The 24,973-nt window shown below is 38.6% G+C and overlaps 1 protein-coding gene across 2 annotated transcripts in view; it reads right to left on the minus strand.

The window, feature by feature from the left end:
- Positions 1-24,973, minus strand: part of gabbr1a (gamma-aminobutyric acid (GABA) B receptor, 1a) — a 50,476-nt gene that overhangs the window by 22,849 nt on the left and 2,654 nt on the right. For both annotated transcript variants that reach the window (XM_086078027.1, XM_086078026.1), the window contains exons 2-9: positions 23,970-24,056; positions 23,703-23,767; positions 21,125-21,263; positions 19,316-19,501; positions 17,639-17,656; positions 11,836-11,996; positions 4,361-4,495; positions 809-979 (exon numbers count right to left, since the gene is read on the minus strand). In XM_086078027.1, the coding sequence (XP_085934153.1) occupies positions 809-979; positions 4,361-4,495; positions 11,836-11,996; positions 17,639-17,656; positions 19,316-19,501; positions 21,125-21,263; positions 23,703-23,767; positions 23,970-24,048 (954 nt within the window). In that variant the 5' untranslated portion in view covers positions 24,049-24,056. The remainder of the gene's footprint in view (positions 1-808; positions 980-4,360; positions 4,496-11,835; positions 11,997-17,638; positions 17,657-19,315; positions 19,502-21,124; positions 21,264-23,702; positions 23,768-23,969; positions 24,057-24,973) is intronic.

Below are 24,973 nucleotides of genomic sequence, written 5' to 3' on the forward strand. Positions count from 1 at the left end.
ACAAATATGTTGAAAAGGAGTCCGATAATTACTGTGAGTGATTGCTGGAAAGAGCAACATGGCGGCTGAGGTAAACAAACACCCAGAAGCTCAATGGCTAATTAAAACAATCCAGTCTGACGCAAACAACATCAATGTGAGCACATGAAGAAAGTGATTAAAACATGAACAAAATCAAGCATCCATTTGTGGTTTAACACGACGGCTTGGTTGCCTGCTCGTTATTTTCCTGTGATTCCATTACATGAAAACACTTTATTCAAATACAGTCAAGGGACTTCGCTTCATCTGGTCCATGTTTAGCACAGTGGCTACTTGTTACCCTTTAAAAGGGAAGTCAACCTTAAACATTTCTTGACAATAATAGGAAATATGTAACCTCACTATTCTAAACATGACATTCTAATTAATATTACATTTGTGGAATATGAGTTAAGCATCAAAATCCAGCCGTTTTTATCCATCTCAGGGGGCGGCCATTTTGCCACTTGCTGTCGACTAAAGATGACATCACAGTTGCTCAGGGCTCAGGCAATGACCAATCACAGCTCACCTGTTTTCTGAAGCTGAGCTGTGATTGGTTGTCCCCTGAGACCTGAGCAACTGTGATGTCATTTTCACTCGACAAAAAGTGGCAAAATGGCCGCCTTCTGATATTAAACAAAACTGCTGGATTGTGCTGCTAAACTCATATTCCACCGACGCAATATTAACCAAAATAGAACATATTATTGTCAATACATTTTTTGGAGGTTGACTTTTAATTCTAAGACACACCTTGGTTGAGCATGTGATGCGAGGTACTGACCGAGGTGAAGACTTCAGTGGTCTGCTGGATGGTGGCGATGCGGGTCCACTTCCACTTCTGGAAGAGCTGAACCCGGGTAGGGTTGTGCAGCGTGGCTGACGGGTGCGTGCGGAAGAAGGTAGGGAAACGTTGACGGTTGGACAGGGCTGGGGAACTGGAGCCATACGAAAGCTGTGGAGAACAACGCCGGACGGAGACGTTGGCGAAGTCCGGAAGGCGGGGCAGCGCTAAATGCCAAACATCCAGTGATTCAAACAATGAGTCTCGCAATGACAAGTGGAAGGAAAAGCCCTCGACAGATCTTTTTTTAAAAACGACAAAGGTGGCATTTAGGGAATCGTTACGGATGTTCCCTCCCTCCCTAATGGATGTCAAGAAACGTCGGACAATGTGTACTCTTCAAAATGATAATAATAATAATAATAATAATAACACATCCCCGAGAGTGCAGCAGGTAGATAATGTTGTTCATATGGCAATGGCATATAAGTGCAATTTGAACAAAGATACTGTCAGACTATTCAGATGCGCAAGCACAGAAATGTAACATTCGACAACTAGAAGAGCTTGATCTTGGTTTGTTTTAGGGGTTAGGCGATTATATATTTTTTAATCGGAATTAATCGCATGACTTCAATAGTTAACTCACGATTAATCGCAAATTTTATATCTGTTCTAAATGTACAATGAAATATTTTGGTTTTCAAACTCTTGTTAGCATAAAAGTGCAAAAAATGTTAAACTAACAGAAATATGGCTGCATCTTTTAGTCATTGATACAGTAATTTAATAAAAAATCATAACATTTAGTTCAAATTAAAAAGATGTACTGCGCGGTAAAAAACAAGTGTGATATTGATTTGCGTTGGTCATTTTTCTGCCACGAGATGGCATAATTCTATTTGTAAGACGTTGATGACAGCTCAGTGTATTTTTCTTTTCATTATAAGAGCTATATAATGTTTAACATGAAGTAACTTGTGAAACTGCACATTTTTAAAATTGGAATTCCCCCAGTACAGGCTTTCCAAGTAAAGGAACTTTAAATTAACTCAAAATGAACACACTCATTTTGACACCCCTAGTTTATGTATTTGTTTAATGAGGATCATGATTTTGGTCGTACAATTTTTTGCATTTTTATTTCGTTGTGGTAAGTTTTTGATCAGGAATTAGTTTCTTCCACTACAGTTATGAATGATCCAACAAAACATTGATACTTTATATTTTTTTCTAATGTGCGATTTGGATCCTGTGTGATTTTCATCTGGTTCAATTTTTATATTGCATGATTTTGATGTGTTAAAATTCTAATCTGGTAAACTTTGGATGCAGTATCATTTTGACACCATTTTTCAGTATGATACTGATTCTAAAATTCAGCCCTACAAGCCAGAGCAAACTAGACCTGTCACAAGCCTGAATAAAGGCAGAGGGTTGCGTTAGCAATTAAATTCTTTCTTACTAGTCTCCCTCCACGCATACCAAGAAAACAAAAGATTAAAAAAAAAAAAAAAGGGAGCAATTTTAAATAATGAAAGATGAATACTGAAGGAAAAATTAGGGTCCAGTGCACATAAGGACAATTTTGATAGAACGGTACAAAATATTAAAAATGCATATGCCCCAGATGTCAAATAAATAACATGTAACCGGAATTTGACACTTTTGCGTGATTCGGCTCTGACTAACCTATGCCGTAACTCCAACATAACATGCTTGGTAGTGTTTTAGAGTGAACAGAAAGGCAGCTTTAACAACCCCAAATGTCACTCAGAGGAAAGCTTGAGGCATTCCCCAAAAGAAGAATTAGACTTAAGCTGCAGCTATCTACCACTGGCGTGTATGATCCCACTTTCCGCCCATAAAACCTCAAACAATATCTTTTAATTCCAACCAATCGGGTTTCCGTCAGCCCTCGAGCAGCAATCAATGCTCAGCAGTGCTTTTAGTAACAGATACACAGGATCACATTAAAAAGAGTGAAAAGAGGAGCTGATTAATACCCTCTTTTTGATCCAGGAACCTGAGGTTTTTCTATGCCTGAGCTACAAAGAGGCACCTGCAGGCAGGGCTAGCAAAAGTACACACACTCTTTACTTAAGTAGAAATACAAATACTGGGGTGGAGGTGTGGTTAAAAATACGACCTGCACTCAAAAGTACGGATACCTAAAAAAAGGCCATCTTCGAGAAAGAGAAAAAGGGCAGATGCCGAGCACTAGAAGCCATTTTTCTCCGTGACTAACGTCAGAAACATTGAAGACAATCAGACAAAGTTAATGGAGAGCCAAGTGAGAGGCGGGATGCCAAAGCCAGAGGGAAAAAAAACATGTTGACAAGCAGTATGCGAGATGGGACAATACGCTTTGTCTTGCGCTATTATGTCCTCGTCAAGGTCTTTTGTGGAGCTGCCTCGTTCAAGTGTCGGCGTCGTCAAAATCAATAAACAGCCACGGAGTTTGAGTCAGAAAATGTTGTGCACTGAACATTTCCGCAAATTGACTCCATCTATAGTTTATTTTAGACTGCAGAAAAATGTACCATAGTGTCACGCGCACTTCCTGGTAGCAAAAGCCCAAGCTTCTCCAATGGCACCATTAGTAAACAAACCCTTCTCTGTCATTTGACCAAGGCAAAGCTATTCAGAAAACAAGAAAAATGGCCTGAGGGATAATTATAGCCTTCTTCTCTACCACTTTAAATGATGTGGTCCTTCATGATTATTGAAGGACTGGCTAGTTAATGGACTTTTCTGTTGTTTAGATTAATAGCGCTGACATTTGCAAGCAGGCTAACCATTATGTTTTGCTAAGTTACTACAAGACAATGCAACCAAATCATTTATAAAAAAATAACAAAAACAAAAAAAGGGCAGAAGAAATGCCGGAAATTAGCCAGTTCTTAAATTGGACGGCAACCGGGACAAAATTGATGGCAGAAAGTTGAGCAGGATCCACCACAGTGTGAAAAAATGACAAGTGCTAGCCAGTTAGCTAGCTAGCTAGCTAGCGCAAGAAAAAAGGCAGAGGTCCCATACCAGCCAGGATTTACAGTACCGGAAACATGTACGTTTTTCAATGGGTAGGCGTGGAAGAGAGTCTCACCCAGCTTGTCTGTGAAATGCAGGTTTTGTAAACGGCTGTAATAACACTGTGTAAAAAAAAAAGGAAAAAAAAAGCTACTGACGTAGAACAGGAATTATGCGGTGACTCAGCATCACTCACGCGTTTTTTTAGTTGTATATCTTTGAATACATTATTTGCTTTAAAAGCCCTTTCTCCATCTTGTTTTGGGTGTTTATATTGTCACAGAACAGAACAATAGTCTGTGTCAAACAGCTGGCAAAATAGGGAACTATGCTTGGAAAATGGCTGACAGTCAAAGATTTGTGTTAATTAGATTACAAGAGACTGATTTTGAAAAAGGAGTAGCCTAACAGCTCTTGGGACTTGCTTGAAACATGAAGAGTGGTTTATGACATGTGACTTATTCCCACCCCACTGTGCCCTTTACACAATTCCATCTTATTTCCCACGAGCAGCGAACTCACCACGATGAGGTTCCACATGCGAGCCGCCTCGGCCACGATGGTGGAAACGCCGCTGCAGCCGGGCATCAGCACGATCTTGATGGGCTCCGTGTACAGCAGGTCGTACAGCAGCTTGGTGGACTCGCCCGGGTCGCACTGGAAGGACGTCGCAAGAAAAATCACAAGAAGAACAAGTGTGAATGCGCAATGTCTTCCCGCTATATATATATATATTTTTTTTTTTTTACAATGTACAAAAACGTCTGAATTTAGAGTCGTGCACCTTTAGTGTAGCAGCACATTAAGCTACAAAATGAATGGAACTATCCACCTCCCCTCAACTATTCACTGAAAAAAAATACATATTTGCATCTTTTTCTTCTTTTTTTAAAAGTTTTTATTCACATATTTTATTTTCTGTGTTATGTATAGAGCCGAAATAAACTATTATTTTTTTATTTAGTAAATGTTTGTTGTATTTGTGTCATGCCCTAAGATGTTACAAGATGCCGCAACACTTTTTTCTTTTTTCCCCCCTTTTTTAACCAATTCTAACCTTTCCAACATCAATCGGTTGAACTCATTTATATTGCAATTATTGTTTTTTTTTATTTCAAAATAAAAGCCAAATGTTAAAATTTGGGGGGTTTAACCTCTTATCACACCTTTTTTTGGGGGGGTGGGGGGCGTTTCTAACTGTTCTTACATGTATTAAGCTTGTTTCTATTATTATTATTATTATTTCAAAAATTTAAAATAAAAGCACATTTCTAAATGTTTTTTTTCTTTTTCGGATCGATTCTAACATAACAAAATTAAACTGTTCAGCTTATTCCAACCATATATATTTTTTCAAAATGTCAAAATAAAAGCCATCAAATTTCATTTTTTGTCGTTGTTGCACCCACCCTAATTTCGAAAAAAATGTTTAACCATTCATACCGTTATAACTTTAAACTGTTAATCCCTATTGCATATTTTATTTTCAAAACTTCAAAATAAAAGCCCAAAATCTCGATTTAATTTCTTTCCCTCTAATTTCTACATTTGTACCCATTTATACCATTTTAGAATATTCAGCTTATTCGTAATGCAATATATTGTACCCACATTTCACAATCAAAGCTTAAAAAAAACAAAACAACAACTCTAATTTGTAATTTTTTTTGACCGATTAAACCTGTTCCAACTTTATAAACTGTTCACCTTACATTCTTTGCACTTCCATTGCAATTTTTCCTAAACAAGTCTCCTGCAAGTCATTAATGTTAATGTTGCAAGATGACGTTGAAATGATAAAGTGTTTGGGAATCCTTGTTTGTGCCGTATTTATGGGTTAAACCATTAATATAGGCAATTTTAAAAATTCTTACCAGGGGTGTCAATTACTCACGGAGGTTTACTGTATTTTAGTTTGATGCGCTTTCAGTGTAATTGGCAGTATGGCAGGAGCGATCGGTGGCCCGCCGCCTGCCGTCGTCACGCCTAAACTGTCCTGACACGTGTGATGATTCAGCCCCGCAGACGCATCGCAAACACAATAGAAACTCTCCTGACGGGTGTCACAAACAATCAGCGGGCCGTGACGGGGCTCCTAATTCAGGACGTTTGTTTTGCCGCCGCCGCCGATTGTCTCGTTTGAGCTAACGAGTGAAAACACTTGACGTCCTCACATGCGAGTAAAATGCACGACGTGAGGGAGACGTAAAAATAAAATAAAAAAATAAACGAGGCCCAGCTCGTAATTTTCTGACTTTTTGCCGCAGCGTTGACAGCACCCGAGGCAGAAAAGCAAATGAAAGTGCAAATAGTGGCATTATGCACATGCCAGGGTTCGTCATGGCCAAAAAGAAGCACCTGCATCGTCTAATGAGCTGAGGGAAAAACATGCTAATGCTGACTTTTGATTGACATTGATCACCTAAACTAGCTGAAAGGAGCTTAATAATAATTAAAGTGATGAACGGGCCCTCGCACCTCATTTTTCATGTTGGAGCCTTGAAATGATCATCAAATATCTCATCCTCCGCCCACATTTGATGGTGTAAGAAAAAAAAAATTGCTATTCGCATTTAATCTGACAGTATTCATAAATCCTGAAATTCACCCAAAATGGCTGCTTCAACCCAAGATGGCTGACCTCCCATACGTTTTTACCAGGATACACACATGTGCATCGTAGACTTGTGTTATCGGAATTGCTGAGATCACCAAAAAGGTCAACAGAGCCATTCATAATAAAAACTAATGGTTTTAACATTACACATCAGCGCTACAGTTCTCCAATGCTAACAAAATTAGCATCGACTTTGCAGTTTTGATGTCCAACCAGAAGCGGCAATTTTCGCAACGCGAGCGAGACGGCGGGGGTGTCCCCCCCCCCCCCCCCCCTCCAATCAATCAGCAGCGACAATCACTTCCTCCCCACGGGTGGTTTTGCGCGTTAGGAAGGCGCAATCAGCCTGTGTCATTATGTCAACAAAGCTGCAGACTCGCAGCTAGTATACACAATAGTTCATGTAAAATATGGATTTGAAGTATGGATGTCAGAGTGTATGTATAGTGTCTAACATATATGAAGTGAAGTGTCTACATACTTGTGTATACCTACCAGGGTAGGTAAAACTGTACCCTGTCTTAATCTTAAATATGCAACAAATGCTAAGGAACAACAATTCGGTGTCATCGTAACCACATGCACTTTCACATAAAGATGTCTATATGCGCACACTGCAGCCGCATAAACACGTCACAATTCCCTGAGCTATGTCTCCTACGTAGCACTTTGCACTTGAAAAGTTGCTAAGCTACCACTAATAGACTCTAATGATGTTATATATGAAACGGGGGGACAACGAGCATACTTTTTTTTTTCTCCATACATTTTTGTTGTTGTTGAAAAAACATTACTACTAATTGACAAACATACTACTTAGGCTATTATTTGTTTAAAAAAAATATATATACTTTTATTTTTACATTAAAACTTACTTGAAAAATATGACTTTTTCCACAAAAATACAACTTTTCATAAAAAAAATATTTTATTTGACTTATGTATTTATATTAAAAAAAATCACTCTTGTGAGATTATGGCTTGTCTCAAACATCTTTTTTTAATTGATAATAAAACTTTCAACTTCCAATCACAGGAAAACATATAAATGAAATATTAAAATATAAGACCTTTTTTTTTTATATAATAAAATAAATAATAATGACTTTTTACAAATGTTACAAAATAACTTTTCTTGCAAAGAAAATGCCTTTTTTTCAGGAGCGAATACAAATTTTTGAATTACAAACAATTTAAACACAACTTTTTCTGACAGCTTAATTGAAATATATCTTTACATTTACATAATATTATAGCCAGTTTTAAAAACGTGAGACCTTTTCCCAAAAAAATACTTGAAATATGTTTGTTTTTTTCTCAACAAAGTGATGAATACATTTTTGGGCGAAAACTATATTTTAAAAACACATCTTTTAATTGCGAAAAAAGTAGGGTTAAAGTTGAAAATACAACTTACTTTAATTAAAAAAAATACTATGATTAATGAAAAAAACTTTTTTCCCACAAAAAAATGTATAAATCATTTTTTTCACAAAAATATACAACTTTTCCATTAAAAAAGGACTGGCGAATACGCGTATCAAAAAAGTTGGATACTAAAGCTTGGTTTATGCTTTACATCCACGAGGTCCAACAACATCATTTCGCACAACACACCTACGAAATGTTCCACCTATACATGAAAAAACATGGCGGGCGAACAAAAGTAAACATCAGTGCTTTCTACTTCCCGATTCATTGTTGTTTTCATTTACTTATGTAAATGTAGTCGACAGGTCACCCCAAACTTGTTGTCGATAAAGTTTTTTTTTTTTTAGTTATCTACTGTTATTGTATAAAGTGTTGTTCATATACCACAGACGCTCTTCACTGCCCCCTATTGTCTTGGAGAATACCTGCTAACAGTGAAGGCAAGCAACTCCCTGGAGGGGAACGCCTTTCAATCACGGTGCAGCGCGCCTAATTTAACCCTCAATCAATGCGACGTCCCACCTAGCGGATCGGCAACCACTTGGGAAAAAGTGTCTCGCCTGCCAATTAAGACAAAGCTTCGGAAGCACCGCGTCTCACCGCATCCACACGTGGCATCTGCAGCGTCTCGCTGCGTCGCTGTTAATAATTCATCAAAGTTGGCGGTCTGAGCTTTGATGTCACCATGGCAACGGCCAGCGGCTGGAGCGTATATGTGTGTGCGTGTCTCAGCATGTGTGGACGCCCATGTTCATCGTGAGCTGCCGTGGCCTCGATAGCCGGGGAAAGGATACGGGGATCCACCGCGCCGCGCGGGGACTAAACGGCGGGCTTCATGAATATTGCATGCGTGACGCATGCCTGACGCGTCACACTCGAGGACACTAACGTGTTCCCCAACCTTGCGTGCCTGTTTCTATGTGCTGCTGCTCATGCGTGCCATTTTCCATTAGCCCGTCTATGACATTTGGCATTATAAGTTAGCATTAAGCTAGCAGACTTTCATCATTAAAGTTTGGTTGAATTTGTTGATGTTTACATTTACAATGTTTAAGTCTCTATTGTTGGATGTTGTTTGTATGTGTCGCTGTTCCGTCTGTGTTTAATAAGCAGTTGTTTAAAATGACATCTATGCTAATTCACAAGTTTAAAAAAAATTACACGAGAATTGTTTGAATCAAGCATTATGTACAAACAAACAAACAAACAAAATTGTAAAAGCTGTGAGACGAACATTGACACTCAGCCCGTTGTGAGTCACAAAATTATGTGAATGCTGAGAGACGAGTGTTCACACTTGTTGTAGGTCAATGCTGAGTGATGAGCCTTCGATTTGATAGCGTTCGGCGTTCACAAAATATTTTCGACAATCGTAAAAATCAACCGACTTCTATATTTGCCAAGAACAAAATGTGCGTAAATGCTGAGAAATGAGCATTCACGCAAATCCTGTCGTACTTGAATGCTGAGAGACAACAAAATAGATCATGAGAACACTACAGTGAGAATCAAGCATTCGCACAACTATTATGCCGGAAGATCAAATTTGTGATCAGGGCAGAAACGATCATGCTTTCTTTGCTCGGTTCTTCAGATGCACGAGTTTTACTTAATGACTTAATTTCAACTTCCAATTTGACGCTGAGACGCGAGCGTCTTAAAACCCACAAGATGAATATTTGCCCGGTCGTGAGCAACAATCATGATAAGCCGGAAGGGAAATATTGCGGCTAATGAATCCTGGCTAAGGCGCTCATTGCCATGCCAGACACCTCAACTCCACTTTTGCCAATTACAAACGTGGTAAACACGCAAATCCCCTCCACTCTCATACACACACTTCTTTACACAAATTACCAAGTGGCTGGGCGGAGTCAACACACACGCGTGTCATAGTGTGAGTGTATTAGCTTGTGTGTTTTAGTGTATGCGTGTAAATTTGCGTGATTAAGTGTGTTTTTGTGTGCGCGCGCGCGAGCACGTGTTTGTCTCCAACCGTAGGCGACAGCCGTTCAGTCTTCCGATTGCCGTGTAAACTGCGCACGGAAATGTTTTATCTTTATGTTGGTGTGAGTTGCATCTGGCGCACGCGCACATACACGCATGCGCGCACACTTAGCGTTTAGCAACAAAAGGACTGGGAACACACTCACACACACACACACACACACACACACACACACACACACACACACACACACACACACACACACACACACACACGTGCCGCATACGTCTTGATTTGCACGCACATTTTGATTCCTTATGTGCTTTGCTTCAAGAGCAACTCTGTTGCCATGCCAACGCGCGCGCACACACACACACACACACACACACACACACACACACATTCGTATTGCTTTACCAATGCAGAGACGTGCATAAGGGCGCGTCTGTCCTACTCAAAACTGTTGTTGACAGACGCAACCCGCGGCAGCGACCAATTCCACTTCTAGCGACCATTCCACTCGTAGTTGCTCGTGTGACATTTTCAAGTACTGATTGACGGGCGAGGCGCGTTTGCTCTTTTGGCGCGACTAATGAGGAGCTCGGAGGGGTTATCGATCCATCATATCATGGTGAAGTATGACAAATATTTTGACATGTGGCCCTAAAAATTTGTTATCATTGTTGCGCCCATTTTATTGACATCCTGCAGCTTCTGCATTTCGTGAGCCATTCCAACTTCAAAAGATGAATAACAACTGAGTGCACGTAGGAGTTCAAGTGAATGAGCCATTGAGCAAAAGAGCTCATCGTTCCCTTTCCAACTTCAAATTGTTCAACTCATTCAGAAAGTCTTGGCAACTTTTTATCAGTTGCCTAATAAGGACATATTGACCTCCTCTTTCAATATTTCTTGGACACTTCCTGCCCTTTCCAACTTCATTTCAGTTTGGCATTCAGCATTGACACAAAAATGTCTACACTAATTGCATTCTATAGTCTATATTGCAGTCCTATGAACTTCCAAAATAAAAAATAAAATACATAATTCATCAACTTTTAATATTTTAAAAACGATATGTAATTTTTTTAACTAATAGAAAATGACTCAAAAAGATCTCTTTCAAATATTTTCACCCACACCAACAACAAATATATAATCCCCCCACCCCCGCCCACCGCTGTCAGGAAAAAAAGGAATAATTTTGGTTAACAAAAAATAAATACAATTAAAAATTATGCTAACAAATAAATTATAATTAAGCAGAATAAAAATAGATGGATTTAAAAAAATATATATATAAATAAATAAATAAAATAATTTTTGAAAGTTTTTTTATTTTTTTATTTCTAATGCATTTTATTTGTAATAATTCCAAAACAACTCTAAACCATTGCTAGCTATAAAACAATAATGCAATACTGTAGAATCCAGTGTAAAAAAATAATCCCAAATCAAGGGGCGTATTATACCGGGTGCTTCATTGGAAAAGACAATGTTTCATATTGTTTTGACATTTATCAGTACCTAGACAGTACGTCGAGGTTGTAAAAAATTAATAAATAAAAAGAATCACTGATTTATCGCGCATTTCATACACAGCATAACTCAGTATGCTGTATAAAAGTATAACATTTAAAAACAGTTACACTTTATTGGCATGTTTTGAATCATTTTTCATGCATATTAATGTTCACTCTGATGATAAAGAATACCAGCAAATCGGCGGGTATTATACACAAGTACAGAGAGAGAGAGAAAACTCCTTTTTAAGGATGATTTTGTATTATACAAAGGCGGGATTTTATGATAAACCCCAAACGGCCAACGACAACAACAATAGTAGCAACAAACTACTGCTAAATAAATCCCTCAAACAAAAGTAAACGTTATCTGTCAGTGGACTGTGCAGGTGTTGAACTCCCTCAAACATTTGTTCACATGCAACAAAACACTTGAAGCGCGTGCACAAGACACAGATGGAGCGAGAGCGGGACTCACCATGCTGTCGTAATGGATGAGCTCCAGCTCGTAGTCGGGCAGGATGTCGCTACGGTTGTTGACCAGGTCCAGCGCCATCTGAGCGGTGGGCATGCACGCCTGGCCGCCGGGCCAGCCGCCGCTCATGGGGAACAGCGCGCCGATGTACAGCTTCTTCTTGCCTGAGCACGGCCGCGCCGCCAGCAGCAGAAGCCAGAAGAAGAAGAAGACGGTCAGAGAAGGCGCGCGGGATGCGCCACCCATCAGCCGCGGGGGACGCGCGCTCCTCGCCGACATCATTTGGACAACACGTGGAGGATATAGCGACTGGAGAACCAAACGTCAACAATTACATGTTCAAGTCACTTGATCACTAACAATTCACATCTGGATAAAAACAAAATAATTTTTTTTTTTTTAAAGTCAATTTGGCCTCCTTGCTGCTGTGCATCAAAATCCTGAAATGTGGAGACAAGTGTGAGCTTCGCCACTTTTAGGCAAAGAAAAAAAAGAAGGCGCGAATGAGATACCAGGAGCAGAGTGTTGATTGGGAGAAGCTGGAGCCCCCCCCGTTGCCCCCCCCCAAAGAGAGAGAGTGTAGTACCAGTGTGTGTGTGTGTGTGTGTGTGTGTGTGTAATGGTGAGAAGGAGTGGAAATAGCAGCAGAAGGCAGGCAGGCAACATCTCCCCCGCCTGTAAGCCTGTCGTGTTGAAAACAGATGAAAAGATTTGCAGCGGAAGAGGAAGCGGCGTCTGATCCACACTGCATCACTCCCCGGTGTGTGTGTGTGCGTGTGTGCGTGTGTTTGTGTGTGTGCAATATCTGCTGAAAGATTAGCTAATGAGACATACGCCGAGTCCAACTTAACGTTATCACATTTTTCCAAGTGAAACTCGCTGTTTTGGGGGTGGTTTATATTAGAACTGTGCAATATAAAGGGAATATTTTATGCTAACAAACAAATAGAACTTCATACAAAGTGTTGTGAACTAATTTACTGCCGTAGACGTTTATGTCCGTCAAATGGAATCCAACCATCTCATGCCACCCGCGAACATATTTGTCAAGTTTGTTTTACAGATATAATGTTCAGCAAAAATTACGGTTCACATTGAGTACACTAAGGGAATAAAATGCAAAACATATAAGGGCTATTCTTTTACAAATTTAATTACACGCCATATAAATAAAATGTAAAATGCCAGAATTAAATTCACCAATAAACGAGATATTCTCAAATAATGCAAACATCGTCACTAAGGTCAAGGGTGAGCTGAAGCCTATCCATTTTTCACTGATTCTAACAATCATGTTCATGGAATGTGGAAGGTTGCCAGAGTACTTGGAGAGAATCCACATGAGCACGAGGAGAAAATGCAAAGTGCTGAGATCTGAAATCCCGACTGAAGCAGACTTGCTAACAACTAGCTCCATCATGCTGTGTATTTTGTTTTCATCATATTGCAGTGTTATCACAAATACAAATCATTTTTAACCCTTAATTGATGATAATAGATGTTAGGGTTTCTAGTAGAAATCTTTGCGGGACGCCACAAGACTTCCTATCCATCCATTTTCTATAGCGCCAGTCCTCATTAGGGTCCCAAAGCACCACTGTATTTATTTTAACTACACATTATTTATACTTTAGTTCCTAAAAAGAAGACAGCCTATTGCAGTTAAACGTTCTAAAATTGAAAGATATAATATATTTGTATACAGTAGAAAATATTTATTTTATCGGAGATTTTTATTACTGCCAGCAGTTCTTTATGTTTCATTTTAAAATTCCTTGAAGGGGAAGTCAACATTGAACATTTCTTGACAATAATATGTTATATGTGAGACCACTAGTTTAAATATGACATTCAGATTAATATTACATTTGTGGAATAAGAGTTATGAAGCAAAATCCAGCCATTTGTATCCATCTCAAGGGGCGGCCATTTTGCCACTTGCTGATACATATGACATCACAGTTGTCAGGTGCTCAGGCAACGATCAATCACAGCTCCCCTGTTTTCTGAAGCTGAACTGTGATTGGTTGCTACCTGAGACCTGAGCAACTGTGATATCATCTTGAGTCGACAGCAAGTGGCAAAATGGCCGCCTCCTGAGATGGGAAAAAATGGGTGGATTTTGCTACACAACTCCTATTCCACTAACACAATATTAACCAGAATACCATATTTAGACATATTATTGTCAACATACATTTTGGGGTTGACTTCCCCTTTAAAACTGTACTGCAATGTGAACTGGAACGTCACCTTAACACCAAGGTATGTACCCAACTGTGATTTTTGTTGTACCGCCCCTCCCCCCTGACTTCACCCCTACCTCCCTCCATTTCAAAATGGTCTCTTTTGAAAGTGACTCGGCACACCAATTGAGTGAGTGTGATACAAGGATGGCGGGATATCCAAAGTGCCATTATCCGAGTGTCTGTGCTCGGACGCTGTTGTCATCATCTGGCATTTGCCTTCCACCTCCTCGTGCGACCCGTCCGACGCTCCATCAATTATTCAGCGCTGAACTTTATGTGGCTCAACTGGAGCTCGTTCTATGTGTGTGTGTGTGTGTCTGTTTTTAAGACCCCCGTCGAGGTAGATGCGAGAAGAGGACTTTGTTTTAAAGGTTGGAAAGATCTAGAGATTCACACCTCGTACCTGTAGCGGGACAATTCATGTAAAAGGGACTTTTTAATGTCCCCTTTCTTTGATGAAAGTTTTTATGATCAATTATCCTATTGATTAATCCATCGACTACTCGGGGAATTAACCCCCACCCAAGGTTGGTTAAAAGACTGCAAGTCAAAGTGCTGAGCAACTCTAATTGAAGGAAACTAGAAACGTTTTTATAAAATAAATCTGACGTTGTTTAATTGAATACAGATAATTTACTGCTTGTGTTTGTTAAAAAAAAAGTACATGGGAAGAGGACCTTGAAAAAATAATTGCATTTTAAATCGTAATCATAATATTGAGGGGGAAAATGCAATTTGATTATTTTTCAAGGTGGCAATAATCAATCCCTGCAAATTATGATGAAACCGTTGTGGCTGGCAAACCTGCAGCTGTAAATCCAGACCAAAAAGACCCTGGAAACAGTTAAGAACATTGAGTGGAATACTAAAGTAAAATCTCCCACGAGCCATCTGTGTGTACTGACCCTGAGCTGTTACCCTACCAAAAAAAAAAAAACACACAATCCATGATGTTGTTTTTGCATCATCCTGCTAACGAGCAGAGTTGCTCATCGATGCTAGAAGTCTGTTTCCTCAAATAGAAAATGTCCATTTTGCGTCTCGCCGCCACCTCCCGCCCCCGAGTGCGCCACCTCCGCCCACTTCCTGCCACCTCAGCGGGAGAAAGGTTAATACCGTACCCCCGCTCCTGTCTGCCTGTTAGCTTACACTGGTCCAAACACGAGGCACAAATTGATGATTCATTAAAAAATATATAAAAAAATTAACAGAAGTGAATACATTTCCATCTTAAATACTTACTAAAATTGTAAATATGTTCATTGCCTTGCACAATAGAAATAATAACAATGTCTAGAAAAGATCCACAAGATAAAAAAAAAAAATCCACGGCACTTTCAGTAATGCGCAAACACGAGTTACAATGCAATCGCTCCTCGCCCTCTTGCACAATTGAAATAAACAGCAGCACAAGAAATAATCCACAGCATCAAAAAGCAGTCCTATGCACACTTGCACAACGTACATGTCATGTAATCACTCAATCACTCCGCCACCTTGCACAATAGAGATTCACACAACAACTAGAAATAATCCATATAGTCAAAAAGCAGTCAATGACATGCACAGTCATATACTTGTAAGTGCAATGTGTGTGCATGTCAGATAAGCACCACTCATGATAACCGCCACCTTGCACAATAGAAATAAACACAAAAACTAGAAATAATCTACAGTGTGAAAAAAAAGCAGTTCATGGTATACTAGATCACGTGCTTCTTTGCACAACGTACATGTAACACAAATTATCGTTCATTTATTTCCAGTTATTCATGATAGTCACCCCTGGCACAATAGAAATAAACACAAAACTAGAAAAATCTACAGTGTGAAAAAAAGGAGTTCATGGCATATCACATGTTAATTTTCACAACGTACGTGTAACACAATTTATCGTTATTCTATTTCCAGTTTTTCATGATAGCCACTCTTGGCACAATAGAAATAAACACAACAACTAGAAATAATCCATAGAGTAAAAAAACATTCCATGACACGTTTTGTCACACATGTTCATTCAATTAATGCTATCACTCCAGTTTTTCATAATAACTGCCAGCTTGCACAAGAAATAATCCACATGGTCAAAAAACTCCACGGCGCACTTGGTCACATTTGCACATGCAAAGTACGTTTCATATAATTAATGTAATGCAAATATTGCTTGCCAGCTGTTCGTGACAACTGCCACATTGCACAATAGAAATATAAATCACAAATAAGAAAGAATCCACAAAGAATGAGGAACTGCTCCCAAGTTTGTCACATTTCAAATGACGACAACCCCCGTTGTTGATCGTCAGCCTACGCAAGGCAATTAGCGGCAATCTCATGAGGACACCCAATCTTCATCGAGCTGGGGAATGACAATTAGCTTAGTGATGAGCAAACTCAATGGTCCTCATCCTCGCTGCACTTAAGCACCATTTCACAACGCTCCCTGGGGGAGGTACTCAATATCCCTAATATCTACATTGTCATGTATACTGGTGTACATGTATACAAAGTATGAACCCCAATAAAACTTAAATTAAATTATCACTTTTAATAGAAACATCATAATGAATTAATCTTTTTTCATTTTTATTTATTAAAAGTAAGTAGTTTTTTTAAAAGTGTACAAATTATCTCAAAATATTATTTGACTGCTTTAAATGTTTTCATAAAAAAAAATACAATTTGAGGTAGCAAAAAAATCTGTTTAAATGCAAACATAATAAATCAATCAAAATAAATGTTTGACAGCTTTACAGCGAGTATTTGAACTAACTCAATGTCACAAATACTGTTCTTTTCTTTCATGAGAAAAATATTACATTTTACAAAGTGAAGAGTGAATGGGGTATTATTTATAGAAACAGGATAATAAATGTAATAATCTTTAGATTGAATATTTGACATTCCGTCCAAACAACCGCTTTTCATAAAAACAGAATAATAAATTAATTTTAAAATCAATGATAAAATATATATGATTATATAACCATTTAAAAATGTTAATACATCAAATCGTTAAAAAAAATAAAAGAAAAAAGTATTATAAGTTGACAGCTTTTTCTCTCTCTCTCTCTCTCTCTCTCTCTCTCTCTCTCTCTCTCTCTCTCTCTCTCCTCTCTCTCTCTTATTTTTATTTTTTTTGAATACGCGTTTGAGTTTTTTTACATAAAACGCTTTAAATAAAATGTTGTCTTAACAGACGTCAGCTGTATGCTTTTATTTTTAAAACCCACACTGCTCCCTAGCGGACGAGTTAGCAAGGCGTTTAAGAGAACTCTGCTGCTCTCTTGTGGTCAATTAACAACCTTACAGCTCCAAGGCTTACTGGACTGTGTGTGTCGGCTGGTGGTGCACTGTGCAGTAAATAAACAATATTATGTGGCGATGTGTTAACTGGCAAGAGGAGGGTCCACGCTAAGTGGCACGTACATCACATGCTTCAACACGTTCTTTTGCGCGGGCGCCTTTTTGGACTTATGTTGACGTTCTGTTGATCTTGAGCCTTTGACATGACAGTTGTCATGAACAATATTAATTAGTTATAATGAAAAATGTCTTACCTGTGTTGTTTTTGTCATCTTCGGAAGGCAGTAACATAAAAAAAGAAAAAAAGATATATATATTTTAATGCAAGGACAACAATGCAATGACAGGTTGACAGTTAGGGTGACATTTTGGTAACTTTACCTATTCAAAAGAATCAACTTTAAATAGCTTTTTAAAATATATATGTATATATATATACCTGTAAATATATTTTTGGAGAGAGAGATAGAGAGAGAGAGACAGAGACAGAGACATAGAGACGATAGGGAGAGAAAGAGAGACAGAGACAGAAAGAGAGAGAGAGAGACAGAGACAGACACAAAGAGAGAGAGAGAGAGAGAGAGAGAGAGAATGTGACGATTCTGATGTGAGTTGGAAATAAAACGGACTTCATTTCAATGTTGACAAATATCAAAACAGAAAAATACAATTTAAAATAACTATATTGCAGAGTGCAACTGCAGTGCATTTATTATCCACTAGATGTCAGCAACAGTGTGATTGTGTCCATGCTGACTCACATCCACACAGTAAATACTCAATATCAAATTCACCACCACACTTTATTTTTATTTTTATTTTTATTTTTATTTTTTTTACAATTGATGGTGGTCACCACAAGTCAGACTGTGACTCATAAATCCTTGAATAATTCACACCAAGCTTTCAAAAGACCCAAATATAGAACATGAGAACTCTACACAATGTTTCCAAATTGTTAGGGATTACGCAACCTACTTTCACATTGTCAGAGAGCTTTTTTTTTTTAATCCAAAGATTCCCATAGCAACTTTAATGGTTGCCACGGCAACGCTGATAACCAGCTGGCAAGCTGTGCCTTTTCTTCTTTTCTTTTTTTCACCAAATCCTCATTCACTTGCAGTCATGTGAGCAAATATTGATACTTCAATGTGGCAGATGGAGGATTTACGCTCCAGGTTCATGTGTGACACTTAGCTAACGTTATAATTGTAGACGTGCAGTATATACAGAGAGCTGGTGGACAACTATGTGCACTTGTACAGCTGAAATCATGTGGTCTGCAACACGAGCAGAGGAGCTAGTTGTGGACTCTAAGAACCAGGACCACCACTCAGCCTATCACTAGTGCAGAAGTCCAAGTACTTGGACAGCTAGGCTTGAATATTAGGCCGTAATAGTGCACCGTCATGCAAGTGACATCATGGGACAGAAGAGATCACTGCACAAACCTCTCTCCAACTTGAACAATCATTAATATCCTTTCCACGACACTCTGCGGTAACAAAGGAGCTCTTTCTCAAACCGACTTATTCAGCTTCACTGCCAGAAACAACAGTTTTGATCATTTTTTTTTATACCGTTCACGATTCACTTATGTAACAATTCCCCACTGGGTGTGAGGGAAATGCTCTTGAACAGTTTGCAATAATGGAGACAGATTTCATATTTACAATCAATATTATGCAGACTGTTTACACCATTTATATTAATGACTCCTTAACTGTAATTCTGTTCATGCTGACGTCAATGTGCAATAACATCCATAAATGCTACGCGCAGTTGTTTGTATGTCAAAAAAATTATAGATTTCCCATCATGAATTAAGGTAGTAACACACGCAAAAATGTGCGTGAAAAATGCTGTGAAAATGTTCCAGTTGCTCTGTATTTGATTTCCGTTTGCTTTGGTGCGTGCGTGGTGTTACTCACAGAGGCAGATGGGCTTGGGAGCGTCCCATTTTCCCAGTTTGGTGCAGTGGCTGACGTTACGGCCCTCCAGTATGAAGCCACCGTGGCAGCGGTAGTGCAGAACCGAGCCCTCAACCGGGGGGCCCGGGGGTCTCACAGTCACCTGGCCGTTCTCCAGAGACGTCCACACACGAGGACACAGCAATACTGGCAGAGAAGACACGTGTGTTAGCATCACACAGCTAAAGATGCTAAGAAGTCAAGATATAAAATGTCACTATATGAGGGCATGTAATATTAGTTGTCTAAATGCGTAAGCCTGTTAGCTTTTTTTTAGCTGTGAAGCAGCAATAGCTACATTGTGTTAATCTTAATTAATTTAAAAAAAAATACTGCAATGTTTTAGCTTAAGTCACTAAAAATATAACTATTGTGGACATTTCTCTATGTCTAAAAGTGAAACGAGTCGCAAAGTCAAAGTAAAGGTCGAGGAGAGGTTATTGTTATCACGTTCGAATGACGGTTGTTAAAAGGTTTCTATTTATGACTGTCAAGTGACAGAAACTACACATGGTTGTCTTAACATTTTTCCATTACACCATCTACCTAACTAGCTAGCAGCAATAGCATTAATTTTGCCCAATTTTAGCTTTAGTCGCCTCACAAACATGTGAATGTTTGAATGTGTGTTAATGTTAGACCTGTAGGCTTGAATGTTAGCTTAAATGCTAATGGTACCTACCAGTAAAGGTTCACACACTTAATGTGACTGCTTTGTTGATGTTAAGCATAAAGATCAGCCACATTCAAATCACATCATATAAAAATAGAATTTATTACTATTTACCATTTGAATTAGCATCGTTAGCTCTTCCTGTGCTGTCAACAACAAAAGTCACACCAGATAACGTTAGTTAAGTTAGCACGCAAAGCTAAAAGGCTAACATTGATGCCACAGCACACAGTAATAAATATAATTGTTGTAAAATTATTTCCCAAAGGAATCAAACTAAAAAAAAAAGAAGTCTTCTTTGAGCCTTATAGCATGACAGGCACATTTTATTATCATATTTGGAACATTTTAATGTCTGTATGCTTTAAGTTTTTGTCTGGTTTATTTGAAACTGGCAGCAGGGGTTCTCTCTTTTTGCTTTTGCTTTTTTTTTATGAATCATTTCGATATGCTGTGTGCGTGCGTGCGTGCCGTTCCCCTCCGGCATGTAAACACATTGACTGTTAAAGTCATCTAATCCTCAGCTTTATGCTTTTTGCACAAAGAGGCATTACTTGAATGTAATGGACTCGAGGGAAGGTCTTATTAGAAACATAAAAGAATAGAAATCAAAGATGAATTTCATCGCATCACTGCATCCAAAACATGACCTGAATAGAAATTTCACACTGGCTTCTGTTTTCTCACAAAACTAGGCGGAAGACTCTGTCTATTTTTTACCACCTTCAAGGATGTTTTTGATCCAGTTTTTTATTTTTTTTATTTTGGAGAAACTGATGTCAGCGGCTTTTTATTTTTACTACTGAGTGACTTTTGGCGGTTCGTGATGGGGACATGGTTCACTTCCTGTTCGATTTCCTGCATGGGTCTTTGAGACCCTTTCATGTCCACTCAATTTCGTATTTTTGTATTTGTGTACGAGCCCAAGGAATACCCTGAAATGACTGCTTCAAACCAAAGTGGAACTTTTTCATGTTTCCTTTCACCACAAATGTGCCGACCAAGTTTTATGTCGATTGGTTCAAGCCGAAACTAGAAGAAACCCATTGCAGTTTGCATCCTAATACCCAAATACAAATAAAGACTCGAGCACTCACGGCAGCTGCTGTGCTGCGTCATGTCCGTCCACGTGCCGTTGGGCAAACATTTCCTGACTTTAGGCCCGACGATCACGCGGTTCCCACGGCAGATGTACTCAATCTCGTAATCCACAGGCAAGATCTGAACACTGCGGATCTGCAAAGGCATAGCGAGGAGAATTACATGGGGATCCCTGATGCGTTCAAGTCCTCCCGAGACAGTGCCATATGGCGGCCACCAGAAAAGAAAAAAAAAAGAACATTGCAGAGTTGTTTTTGTGTGACCAGAATTTCAACGACACTAAAAGTCAATAGTGTGAAGAGATCTTTTTTTCTAATAAGCCTTCTCCGCCTCCATTTAAAAAAGAAGCTCTGTCGCCTCTTCATCCATCCATTTTCTATACTGCATTAGGGATGCAGGTGAACTGAAGCCTATCCCAGATGACAGGCGAGAAGCGGGGTACTGGGCTGGTCGCCCGGCAATCGCAGATTGATTTGTTTTTACCTTTTTTTTATTTTTTATTTCATTTAATTGATATCGCCGCCACCGTGGCTGACTCTGTGTGCCCTGCGATTGGCTGGCAACCAGTTCAGGGTGTACCCTGCCTGTTGCCCAAAGCCAGCTGGGATAGGCTCCAGCACCCCGCAATCCTTGTGAGGAATAAGGTTGTCACGAAGATGAATGGATAATTGATAACAATTTGGATTTGATTAATTTCATTGTTGTTTTTTCTCTCTGTGAGTGACCTCCATGAAAAAAAGCTATATAAACAAAAGATATTTAGGCATACTTGTTAACTACTAGTTCCCTTTGCAACCTGCGCGTACTCATCATGTTGCAGTATTATCACAGATACAAATCATCATCCTTAAACCCCCAAATTGGTCATTGTTATCCCAACCCAAGGTTATTTTGGTTAATGATAACAAAAAAAAACTCAAACTAAAATTCAAAAACAATTTTACTAACGAAATAAAATAAAAACAAAAATGCTTTTTTAAAGAAAAATGAAAACTAAGAATAATTTTTGTGAAAATGTCCTTCGTTTTAGTCTTTGGTAATTAATTTAATACATGCGCCTTCGGGGATGATTTTAGATGTGATTTTAAGCCTATTTATTTCAATATTAACCGGAATAAAGTGATGTCATCGAGCAGCAGCCAATAGAAAAGCACCTTCAGATGATGTCGCTCCTAAGCGACAAATTTGCCTGCTTGACTTTTGCCTTCAATGGCTCGATTCGCCTGCTTCTTCATTTAACTCAGCCGAAATGCAACACTAACTAAAAAATATGTTACTTTTTTCATTTTCATTAAATATTGCGCACAACTAATACTGAAACTAACTTAAAACTAACCTAAAACTAAGCATTTAAAATAAAATAAAAACTAAAACTAACAGAACCACCCCCAAAAAAACTAATTAAAGCTAACTACATTTAAAAAAACAAAACTCAAAACGAAATAAAAACTAACTAAAAGGAAAATTCCCAAACTATAATAACCCTGTTCCAACCTCAGGGTTTTCTAGTAGTGATCCTTGTGGGACACCGCTATTTAAAAAAATAATAAGAAGAAGAATTTGCGAACATCTATGAAAATTCCCTTTTGATTTATCCTAATAGAACATTTTTGTGTCATTTTTTCATGGAGAAAAATCCATATAATCCATTTCAAATAATAAGCCTGTAAAAAAATAAAAAATAAAAAATAAAAAAGCGTAGTAATGATTTCTGGATGCACAGTGTCCATACAGTATGCCAGAATGCTATTATTATTTTTATTTACTGATTATCAGTGATTCTTCTATCAAAACTTTCATCCTGATATTTAAATGAATACTTGACTTATTAGGCTAAAAAGTTAATACTTTATCCAGAATTAATTTGATAACATCGTTATTTTCACTTGCAGTTAATACCTTTAAAAACTCATTTTTACACTTGCTGTTGATTGAAGATGATATCACCTGTGCTGAGGAAGTAGGTAACGACCAATCATGGCTCACCTGTTTTCTGTGTCTGGTCAGCAAACTGAGCCATGATTGGTTGTTGCCTGCTTCCGAGTTCAAACCAGGAAGTGTGTACGGGAAATTCCCCGACTTCACGACGGACTATAATGTGACGTCACTCTACAATTAAAAACACAGACCGTGAATTGGTAAACACAATTTATTCGAGTATAAAACTAGAAAGCTTTCTTCATTCATAAATATTCGACATAACTCCACGTAACACAACGTACGTGACAGTATGCCGCTATCTCTCCCTGCATGAAATTATACCGTGAACTACTAAACTGTATGAAATGCTTATTAAATAAGATATATTTTTTTTAAACAATAAATAAAGCAAAATCGCGAGATGGCAACTTTTCTGGACAATTTATCACGGTCCGCCATTTTCGTTGTTCACTTAAGTCTCGAACGCTTAATTCTGGACAAATGATTAACCTTTTCCTGCTGAAAATGGCTCAATGAGTCAAGTATCACTTTGATGCCCTACCCTTTGTTCAACTTAACAACTTTTTTTTCCAGTGTTATATTGTGTAGTATAAAACAAGCGCATCCTGTATTTTTGATTGTATTTATAAGCACCTGCTCTTGTGTCAGGCCTCTGTAGCGGATGCCTCCATCCCTCGGAGGCCGGATGATGGCACAGCCTAGGAAAGGGAGAGGCGGGAAAATAAAAATAAAAGAATCAGAGAAGAAAAAGGCCTTCCTCGGATGATGTTGATATATCACAGCAAACATGGCACATGATGCGCGCCCAATTATCTGACAAATCGCACTCTCGACGGACTTCATTCCTTCCCATCATCCCACACACAGTCGTGCGCGCACACACTCACGCACACAAATTACCTTCAGTTGATGAATTATGTATGGGCACAACAAGAGATGGTAGAATGTGGAGAACCAGCAGAAACAAAAGCGCCGCCATGACTCCACCTAAAAGAAAAAAACAGAGGATGAGTGGCCAAATACTGCTCATTTATACTGTAATTTTTTTTTTATTAATTTGCAGTTCTAAAACTGTTTTCACTGTGTCCACGGAAGACTTTTTTTTTAATTGTGAGGCAAAATCAAGTTAATCTAGTTTTGTTCTCTTGCTATCTAGTACTCAAAAACTAAAACTAGAGCCGTTTTCCCTAAAGTCCCTAAAGTGTACCTGAATTTCTAGTTCGAGCACGAGGAAGTTCTTAGTCTTTTCCGTTTTGTTGTTGGTGTTCCAAGAGGTTGTAACACTCCGGGAGTCTTTTGTTTTCCTCATCTTTCTTCAGTTGCAGCGTTTGCAGTAGGGGTGTGGCAAAAAATCGATTCTTATAAGAATCGCGATTCTCATTTAGTACGATTCAGAATCGATTTTAAATGTCCCAAAATCTATTTTATTTAAATTGTGTTATTTTTATTTTATTATGTTTGTGTGTGCCTTTATTGGGAGCGCTGTTCATGTTGTACCCGGTTTGGCCACTGAGGGGCAGTGTGGTTCCACGCGGTCTGATACACTGTTAAATTGTAGCCACATTAGAGAGTAGAAGGAAAAAGTCACGATCAAGTTATTCCAATAATAGTTTTTTTTTTGCAGCCGTTCTTTTGAGTGACAAAAGTGCCGCGAGTATAGCGCTAATTAGCATTAGCGAGTCAGACTGGTGTAAATCATTACGATTCCTTGAACATCTATAAATTGAAGCAAAAATCATTGTCAATCAAATCCTTTTGAACCAAAAATCGCTCTTAATCGAAAATCGATTCTGAATCAAATCGCACACCCAAAAATCGGAATCGAATCGTGAGACATTCAAAGATTCCCACCCCTAGTTTGTAGTGTTTCACAATCCGGTGATGCTATAGAGTTACTACTAATA

This window comes from Leptonotus elevatus, chromosome 6, assembly GCF_054856555.1.
Source record: "Leptonotus elevatus isolate MCC_2025b chromosome 6, RoL_Lele_1.0, whole genome shotgun sequence".
Classification (NCBI taxonomy): domain Eukaryota; kingdom Metazoa; phylum Chordata; class Actinopteri; order Syngnathiformes; family Syngnathidae; genus Leptonotus; species Leptonotus elevatus.